This window comes from Dendrobium catenatum, unplaced genomic scaffold, assembly GCF_001605985.2.
Source record: "Dendrobium catenatum unplaced genomic scaffold, ASM160598v2 fragScaff_scaffold_1059, whole genome shotgun sequence".
Classification (NCBI taxonomy): Eukaryota; Viridiplantae; Streptophyta; class Magnoliopsida; order Asparagales; family Orchidaceae; genus Dendrobium; species Dendrobium catenatum.
Genome location: NW_021319521.1, coordinates 331,738 through 342,309, shown reverse-complemented (window position 1 = coordinate 342,309; position 10,572 = coordinate 331,738). Strand labels below are relative to the sequence as shown.

Genomic DNA, 10,572 nt, shown 5'->3' with positions numbered 1-10,572 from the left:
TTACGCCTCGAGTTTTTTTTATGAGGCTTGCACCTCAACTTGGTTGAGGCCCTCCTCGCCTCACTGGCATGAGGCTTACGCCTCACGCTATATATATTAAAACTTACATAAATCTTGAAGTAAATGCCCGACATTGGACTCTATAGGAGAGGAGGAAGGGGAGAGAGCAGTTCACGATAATGATGATTCAAATGAAGAACCCTCAGTGATGACAATGCTGATGACTTATGAGTTCTTATGTGATATGTCATTGCTATTTATTTTTGGAAATTGGAATTATATGTTAATGAAAATAATACTGGGATTTGAAAAAGATAGAATTTTGAGTTGAACTATATTTCATGTTGTCTTATTATTGAGATATTTTGATTTCACTTCATATCTTATGTTTTTTTATGTTTTAATGTTTTATATTATTCACTAATTAGTATATAAAAAATTTATCATTTTATGTTTACACAATCTTTTGATTTTGAGGCTTACGCCTCGCCTCTTGAATGAAAAACGCCTCAATACCCGAATACCCAATTTTAAACATTGCTTAATACGAATTTTACCAATTGGAAAATAGGGGATCTCGAACTTCAATAAGTCCCAATAAGGTATAGTCCACTAGATATGGCTCCTGGAATCAATCTAAAACTTTTTGGATCTCCTTGAAAATTTTAGTATTTTCTTTTTCATATTTATATTCTTGTGGCATATTGCAATCTTTTTCATATTTCTTTACAAGAAATTTTTATTTTCATGTTTTTTTTTTCTAAATTTTGTACTATGAAAAATACGGGCTACCGCTTCCTAAATTCTTAGTCAACTTAGATGCCCGATGACAACAAGTTAGAGGAGTTAGAGGAGAGAGATGCAAACAGATATTTGAATTGGAAATGAATTCACACGTCTTTTAGAAGTTGGTAAATTTATAGTGTTTGCTTCAAATGGCGTTCACTGCAGGCTTTATGATGCAACCTGATTCCCCTCGAAGTTTTATTTTCCATCAAGCAAGATCAATCTTTTGAGAGATCTAGAGAGTACCTAAAAGATATTAGGTATCAATTTTGTTACCTCTTCTTCATCCCACAACCTCGACCCATTCTTTGGGTGCTACATTAAAGTAAGTTCACATATGATAACATGTTATGTGAAATGCAACTAAAATTCTAACAAATGGAAAAAGATTGAGTTCGCCAACACCACGTAGTGGGGTAAAGGCATGTAATCGTCGTTGTTATTGGAAAAGGTTTAATCAAAACAACCTATCATATGTACACAATTCTGTGTTGGAAGTGCAGAAGAAATACAATAAACCACAAAACCAACCACCTAGTTTTTTATCGTAACTGACCTTTGTAATTCAGACTCCAATATACAATGGGGACTGAGAAGATAGAAAGAGCCTAGTTATTCTTATAATTTTAAAATATAAGCATCAAAAAAGAAGAACAATACAAGAAAGATCAATAGAATTGATCTGTTTCCATAGAAGATGGATTATTTTGCATACCAGGCAGAAGTCGCTTGGAAGAAAATATTTCAAACAATTCAGAGTTGTTGTCATTAACACACCAAAGGTCGGTTGGAAAATATATGGGTATTTTTCTGCTATTTACAAGCTCAATCAGGTCTGCCGCTTCACCAAAAGCATCATGCTCAAGAAAGCATGAGGGCACAGAAATTCCTGATGCATGCATAACTTGGAATGCTAGCATGCCCACAAAGATCAGGCCATCGCAGACAGAAGCTAAACGGAGTAAAGCAGCTGCCTTTTCTAGAAATTTGCCCCCTCCTATCTGTAAAAGAATGCAGTTTCCTTCAAAAATCTCACATTGTAAACATAAAACTGTTTTCAAATAACGAAACATAGTAGAAATGATAATTGTTTCTTCTAGCAGAATTTTTTTGAAGATGGAATTTTAAAGAAATAACGTCTGTAGATCAACACCAACCACGTTGGCTCAAGTTGCAGGATTATTGTTCCAGGGGAGGAGTTAATGTCTATTGTAATCAATAATCAAGGTTGCAATTACCTCGGAACTAGGTTTTTTTTTTAAACCAAAATCAATCATAAAAAAAAGTTTAACACGAAGCTATGTTTCAAAATATTAAGTTGATAATTTGGGATTGTTAGTGTAACATCAAACAATCCCAAAATCACATGGCTGGGAATTTAATGAATCAGGTATGATAGTATAAAGAAACCCATTCAGTTGCTTTACATGAATTATCCACAAGAGAAGCTTGAAGAAAACAAAATTTATTTAAAAGGAACAAAACAGTTATTTTCACAAAAGTTTGTGAATTAAGAAACATGGACTCAGCCCACCTTTTTCCTATGAGAAGATGATAAAACGTCTTGCATCAGTATATATGATGGACCATTATACTTTTAGCTAGATGCCTGCTTCTAGAAGTCCCATTGGGACAACGTATTGCAAGCTTACGAGTGAAGAAAATGTTGGAAAAGACAAAAAAAAGATTTTAAACCAATTACTCTGACCCAATAGTACCCCATAATTACGTATTTTGAGCTTAACTTGATTCCATATAAGACGAAGGCTACCAAAGCAGAGGATAAACTTGTATAGTCACCAAATATTTAAAAGGTCAAAGAAGTAGGTAAATGTAGAACTATTTGTAGACAATCCCTTTAGATTTTTGGGAAGCTAAACCACAAAGGGCTACTTAGGAACTTTTTAGCTCATTTTAAGCTAGATTTAAACAAGATTTAGCTTAAATACTACCAAACAAAACCTTTTGGGGGCTTTAAATCATAATATTTTGATAAATACTGTTATTGTTTAAATCCATAATTTATTAAATTCCGTCATTCACAAGATATAATGACTTCAAAATTTCTCTTCTAAAAAATCCTTAAATATGAAACAAATAGCAAATCAACTTATCAGGATTTAGCAAAAATTAACAATTATCATGTCAAATAATTTATGATTTTAATCCTCTCAAACTTAATTTGATCTGGATTTATAGGGGTTGCTATATCCAACTTAGTGGAATCCTGCTTGTTTGATTGAAAGCTTTATCCAAGATTTAAGCTAAATATTCTCCAACAATTTTGTGGATCTACTTCCTTCTTAAATCTCATTTCCTTGTGTTTTAGGCAAAATCCCAAATTCAGTAAATCCTAGGGAAGGTACAATTTAAAAGATTTGTGCTTATTTTTCCCCATCTTTTTAATCCTAAATCTTAAGAATATTTGTCAAAAAATTTACAAAGATTTAATCATATATAACATCTATATCATGCCAAATAATTATCAGGATTTAGTTGGTATGAATTAATAAGATTTACTAAAGCCTACTAGAAGCCAAACAGCTCCAGAAACTAAGGCCAGAGAGAGAAATAGCCCTTTTTTATAATTTGAAGTAAATATAAATCTCAAACAGGGTAAGAGACGTACAATCGCCAGATAAGGTTGCATTGTTATTTCTCTGATCTGCTTCAATTGAAGCAACTGATCTTCAAAATGAAAACCAGCAAGACGAGCATAACAAAAACGTGCAACGCCAACTGTTGAAGCAAGAATCTTATGAGAAAGAAAGAAAGCATCATTTACAAATATGCTGGCTCCGGATGCAAGTTTTTCAGAAAAGACGGGACAATTGGCAATTTCTTCTCTAAAAAGTGTTAAATTTTCAAAAAGAAGTATATCAGCCTTCTGAAACTTTTCTGATTTTATCTCCATGTAACAAGGAACAGTTTTTGCCGCTACAACTTTTAATTGGAGGAGGGATGATAAATGACCTGAAAAAACCATCGGCATAAAAATAAAAAAAATCATCAACCATATTTATACCACTTCTACTAAAAGGTGCTAGAAACTCTATGGATTAAAAATATCATCTTCGATAAAAAAAGAAAAAATTTGAGACAGTTCAAATTATAATGGCTTGAATATCCATACGTAATACATCTAATTTATATATCTACATAAAATGAGAAAATATGTAAAGTAAAATTCTCGTAGTTTTTGAATTTAATTGGGGGAACAATTGAAGGATCTTGACAGGACCTGTCTCTTTTAAAGTCTGCTTGTGAGACTTCAGTATCTATGTGGTCCTCTTAACAAACGTCAGCAACTTCATTTAAGGGGTACCTTAAACCCCTCCGCACCCTTATCTCCTGTCATCTGGTTTCTTGGATTTGAGATGCAATTTTATTAATCCATGTTTACTTCAATTAGTTGTAACGAAAAATTTGATTATTTTTTCTTCAAGGCTCAAGTTTGATATCCTATTTTACGCACAAATTTATATTTTTACATAAATATTCTTTCAAACTTAAGGAAATTCTATAAGATGGTGGTGAAACCTGCAATGCTTTATGGCGCAGAATATTGGCCATTAAAAGAGAAGCAAAAAATTAAAAAAGTATTGCAGAGCCAAAGATAAGGATGCTCAAGTGGATAAGTGGCTTTACTCTTAGAGACAGAATGTGAAACGGTATATACGTGAAAACGGTATATCCAATTCAACCATCCACTTGAATTCTACTAATAATATCCCCATCTATTTCCCCACCACTCTGAACAATAGACCAAAAATATCTATAACATATACTCTTATTAATGACTTGATCACCCAAAGCCTTCAAACTAGAGTCATTGACGAAGCAAGATCTCAAAGAACGAAGAAAGCTTCCATAATTTTCATTAATCAAAGCTATCCATTATAGTCATTTCTTCATCAGTTAAACCACTAAACCAATGAAAAAATGAAATTCAAAACAGGGTAAGGGGGATCCCGCCAATTCCAAATGAGTGAAGGTGATGGGCCTTGTTTTATGGAAATGATTCCTTCATGATAATGAAGATATGCTTGTGTTCTTTCACTTGGAATCACCCTAGACTTGATCTCCAATATGTATAAGACGGTCTCGTGGATATTTCCTTATTTGATCAACCTTTCAAGGCACATACATGCCCAATCTTCAAGAAACTTTATCCGACAACTAATACAATAATAAAGTTCATCTAATACACTGCTAAAGTCTTATATTACATTGACAACATAATTTTAATAGAATATTGACAATAAGTGCATAAATATTAACCTAACAAAAAGATTACGTAAATATTTTGGGGTTTCATTTAATATGAATTCTATTTAATGACTATATCTTTTATACATAGTAAATGGTGTACAACTATTTGATTCTTCCTTAAAAATTTTACTCATTCTTCTATTATATAAAGAAGGACAATAAGTAGCATTTCATTGTATCTATGATTTTGTCAAACTTTATGCAAAATCCAAAGTTTTTATTGAGCTCAAGCAAATGTAGCTTTAACTGAGCATTGGCTAAGCATGGCTAAATCTCAGGATCTACCATATATTTATTAGAGTCTCTGTTGTAAAGGTTGAAGTAATTTAGTCATATAATTTCTGGAATGAAAACTTCAATAAAATATTGTATCAATAAATAAATGAAAATATTCCTATACAAAAGTTGCATAAAAAAAGGACCGAAACAAGATTTACTTAAAAATGTATAATTAATAAAAGAGATATCAGACAACCAACAAACTAGTGTTTTGCAATCCTCATGTCAAGTTATATGTTGAATAACAAATGAGCATTGTTCATGAACATAAAGTATCAGCATGTTAGAGCCTAGAGATTATTAATTTCTTTTTGGACCTTCTAATCAATTTATTTAAGCAAATAAATATGAGTTATAATCAAATAACGAAGAAAAATCAAGCCATCTATCGTGGCTAGTGCCAATTCACTTAAAAACCCAATTCATCTGAAGTGAGAAACTATATTTGCCAAAACAAAACAAGTATAAGCATAAGATGAAGACATTAAGAGATAACAAGTAGGAATAAACATAACACCGAGCTCTCAGCAAGATTAACCATGAAAGAAAACTAGAGAACATCAGCAGTCGGTATACTTCAATTATCAGAATTGTACGAGAGGTTGATAAAACATGTAGCATATCGAGAGGTTGATAAAACATGTAGCATATCCACACGTACGTAGAGATGAATCATGAGAAACATCCATTTCAGAAACTTTAAGTTATGTAGATACGTTATAAAAGCAAAATGAAACTAACCAGCAACAGCCTCTACAGAAAGAACCGTAGGGTCACCAGATCTTCCCCAATTGCTGACAAGAAATACTTTAGCTCCAGCATTGTAAAGGTATCTAATAGTAGACAGGGTTCCATTTCCAAAAGCATTGTGAATGTTCAATAGTTCAAGCAGTGTAATCGAGTCAAACCGTAGCATCACAAATTCACCATCCAATTTTTCAACTGGGAAGCTCTTAAGAGTTTGTACATCAAGAACAAATCTCGATTCACTAGTATCACATTTATTGTCCTAAGATAAGAAATTTAAAACCAAGTAAGAAGAGCAATACAGTACAACTACGATGAATCCTTACTATCCAGAAGAAAAGAATCTCACCATGGTTTTTGCATGTCTAAATACAATTCAAAAATGCAACATCAGAACTAAAATGTCTAATCAACACAAGATCCAACCTAAATTTCTACCCATTACCTGCCCATAGATAGGTTATAACAGGTGACATGGTCGAGTTATCCATAAACTAGAACAATTGAAGTTCAATCTTTTTTTCAAGCTTTTGGAAAAGGATTATATTTCTTTAATCCCTCAATGGCAATCCATGTGAATTAGAGTTAAATATGCATCATCCATTATATTCTAAATCATGGCTGTAAATATTCTTCAAAGCAAGAAATAGAAAAATGAAAATACACATACAATTGCAACTCAATAAGGCATGCATTATAAGATTTTGGAACTAGCACATAACTAAATTAGCATATGTTACCTCATGCTGAGCATGGCATTTCCCAATAGATTTCTGTAAATGCCCATTAGAAAGTTGGGAATTTGTGCAGGGATACTTCAAGTTAGCTAACAAAGTAAAATAGTTAATAAGCAAGAAAGTTTTGGCAAAGAAAGAAAATAGAAAAGTATACAATCCTCACAGTAATAGTATGGAATTTGAATGTTGTGCAATAAGTGTGAATGTTCTGTATATGGTATAAATGAATACAAAGAAGGATGTCGTTGATACAAGGAACTAGGAGGGAGAAGCAGCCCTGGTGCTCCAATCATGCTCTACTGGAGGACAAAGTTCAAGCAAGATACAACTGCTATTAGTACTCAGAAACATCAAAACAAACGGAAAAAACATAGGTAGAAGGACAGGAAAAACAACCATATTGTGGACAAAGAAACGTGAAAAAAAGAACGGCATGATAAAGTTATCTGTAACATAAGAAAGACCAATCAATGTTCAAAAGAATATAAGTAAACTGCACTACAAGTAACTAGAAGAAGTATGTGATGTAAAATTGTGTATAACCATCTTGCACAGGTTGCTATAAAACTATAGCTTACTAAATTTGCTGTAGCGTTGTAGGTGTTAAATCCGTTTACTTGTACGACTACTGATGTGTGGAGCTCAAATCACAAATGCAACCATGCAGTTTTACAGGAGTGAATATGTATTAAAGTAACCAATCATTTCGATATTCACAATCTATTATGCAAATGATGAAAACAGACAATTACGCTTTCCAGGGTAGTTAAAACCTATTCTGATTGGCAAAAATTATAAAGCAAGCATAGATCTTGATGCATATCAAAGAGATAGAACCAGATTTTTGATTCATTTAATTTCAGCTCAACCAGTGCCCAAATGAGCTTCAATTAACTGAACTAGCAACTAGCTAATTTTGGCGCATGTGCATGCCTGAATTAGCCAAACCAAATCACAATGGACTCAAACCAGATAAAGCAATCCTACATACCGGAAGATAACAAACATAAAACCCCCCCACCAACCCCCCTTAAAAAAAAACCCGAAAGACCAATTTTAATGGTCAGGGGAGTATGAGAAAGGGATTGGGGGAATGTAAAGAATGTGTGTGTGTGGGGGCGAATTATTGCATTCAATCACCTGACAGAGAGATACATCCGAATTTCTCTCTGTCTACAGTAAAAGTGCAGTCAAAGCGCAGCTGCTACAGTACCTGCGCTTTACTGTAGATAGAGAGAAATCCGGATGTATGTCTCTGTCAGGTGATCGGGCCTAATAATTTGTCGTGTGTGTGTGTGAGAGAGAGAGAGAGAGAGAGAGAAGGAAGGGAGAAAAGATGCATACATAAGCCCATCATCTTGTCCAACTATACACTTTACCACTGCCATTGGCCATCTTCTGCCTTGATTGACAACCATTGCATGTACCTTCCCATCTCATCAAACATTTGACAGCATCCTTCAACATTCCACCACTATGAACACTAAAACAGGAGAAATGAGTGCATGTGTGTGTGAGAGGGGTGTTTAGTATCGGATTTATTTCCCGTTTTAAGTAGGATTTACGGTAAATCAGCCAAACGCAAAAAATGGCACTATAAATCCGTAAATCCAGTATTTGGATTTGCGGATTTACGCCATAAATCCAAGAAAACCTTGTAAATCCAAATCCCGTTTCTACTTGGATTTACAGGATTCGGCCGAAGAAGCGCGTGAAAGGGAGAAAGTTACCTTCACAGAGAGCGACCAAGCTCCCGTCGTTGCTTTTGATCAAAATGTTGTAACGTCCGATCCGACATAAAGGGAACAGCAACGAAGTAGTGAAGTCGAACAGCAACGAAGGAGCCAAAGAAGCGACTCGTGCAATCTCAACACCTCCTGCGAAGCAATGAAGCCGAACAGCAAGGACGAACAAGAGAAGAATAAAAGCAAACCCTAGATGCCTCAACTTAACTTAATTAATATAATTTAAAATATTAATAACTAAGTAAATAATTAATAGTAGAATTAGTGTATAAATTAATTATCTAATTTAACTTAATGATATAGTTAGTAATATAATTAGTAATTATAAATTAGTATAATTATCTTATACATTATTAAACATATAATTAATAATATAAATAATAGTTAAATAATTAATGAGCAGTAGAATTCTTAAATGATTAATGAGATAATTAATAATAAAATTTATAATTAAACTAATGAAATAATAATTAAATTATTAATTAAATAATTAGTAGGAATATTATTTAAATAATTAATTATTTCAAAATAATTAGTTAATACAATTTTAAATCTCCAACCATTTTAAATCTTGTTATCTATTGCCAAACATCTTTCTAGATTTAACAGGATTTAAAAATTGTCATGCCAAACACAATTCAGGATTTAAGAGCCCAGGATTTACTAAATCCGGATTTACATGATTTAGTAAATCCTACTAAAATTGAATCCAATCCAATACCAAACACCCCCACAGAGATAGAGAGAGAAGGAAGAAAGAAAAGATGCATACATAAGACCGCCATCTTGTCCAACTATACACTTTACCACTGCCATTGGCCATCCTCTGCCTTTGTTGACCACCATTGCAACAAACATTTGACAGCATCCTTTAACATTCCACCACTATGTACACTAAAACAGGAGAAAATGATATATGATTGGACATCATTGGTTCATGCAAGAACCTATGTAACCATTACGTCCAGTGAAACCTCCGCTACCTCCTTAGTTGCAGCTCACTGCAGCTCCATTCTTGCTAAGACATCAAACAAAATCAACTCCCACCTTAGCAAATGTCATCACGCCGTAAGCCCTAATCTTCACAAACAGTTGTAGTGTTTTTGGATCTCCTATTCCTCATCAAAATCCCAAAAAGCGGCCAGCTGCTGCCCAAGAGAACCAAGCCTGGCATTTATCACTCCCCATCGACCACTATAATAGTGCCAAACAACCAAAACTAAGAGTTTAACAACTTGTCATTTGGCATGCATGGTTCACCAATTTTGTAATATTCCGACTCAACTAACACCCGAACCATTGATGGTTAGTTCCATCACCTGGAATTTCGAAGGAAGTATAAAAAATAAAAAAATAAAAAATAAACAGCGATCCAAAAAGACAAAAAATTCGAACTGATAAACGTCGTTTGCGTCGCCTTAAGCCGCGCTCAAGAAGGTGAAGACGACGAGCGCGGACGAGAGAGTCATTCCATTGCTTGGGTTGCAGAGGCCAAAGAGAGAAATGTCGAAGAAGACGAAAACGCGCATATGGAGATCCGCTTGGTGTCTAGAAGACGAAGGGGCTCAGCTTCCTTTAAAACGCGAGGAGGGAGAGACGGGTAGAGACCAAGAGAAAGAGAGGGAGGAGCGAGGGAGGACCTGCATTTGAGCATGTGTGCAAGCTAGGAGGCGGCAGAAGAGTGACGATGGCTTGAGTGATAAAAAGGACTTGCGTTTTGGAGGGTGGATGAAGGCGGGGGCTACGGTCACAAAATCTTTTTTTTTTTGAAGGAAAAATTATTGGGAGCCCAATTTTCCAAGGTTTTGAAAATCTAAACGGACAACGAACCGGAACAAGGATAGGTTCACGGTTCGACCCCGTTCGACCGGTCTAATCGGGTCGAACCGGATGACGTAATAAATAATAAGTATGATTTAAATTTAATACAATTAACATAAAAATAATGTTATCATTCAAAGTATGAGATAAAAAATTAAATTAAAAAAAAACTATGAAACATAAAA

General features: G+C 34.1%; 1 protein-coding gene across 18 annotated transcripts in view; it reads right to left on the bottom strand.

The window, feature by feature from the left end:
* LOC110102223 (phosphoglycerate kinase) overlaps positions 1-10,317 on the bottom strand; it is a 103,448-nt gene extending 93,131 nt beyond the window's left edge. For 2 of the 18 annotated variants that reach the window (XR_003701935.1, XR_003701934.1), the window contains exons 1-9: positions 9,339-10,273; positions 8,552-8,698; positions 8,166-8,304; positions 7,218-7,267; positions 6,985-7,117; positions 6,825-6,910; positions 6,079-6,346; positions 3,416-3,759; positions 1,502-1,787 (exon numbers count right to left, since the gene is read on the bottom strand). Coding sequence is in view for 16 of the 18 variants with exons in the window: in XM_028698254.1 (XP_028554087.1) it covers positions 1,502-1,787; positions 3,416-3,759; positions 6,079-6,346; positions 6,825-6,910; positions 6,985-7,117; positions 7,218-7,267; positions 8,166-8,178 (1,180 nt within the window). In the remaining 2 variants the exon portion in view is untranslated. Of the gene's footprint in view, positions 1-1,501; positions 1,788-3,415; positions 3,760-6,078; positions 6,347-6,824; positions 6,911-6,984; positions 7,121-7,217; positions 7,268-8,165; positions 8,305-8,551; positions 8,699-9,338 lie in introns of all 18 variants that reach the window. The other 16 variants (XM_028698254.1, XM_028698253.1, XM_020830462.2 and 13 more) reach the window with 16 other exon arrangements.
* Between the last annotated feature and the right edge of the window lie 255 nt (positions 10,318-10,572).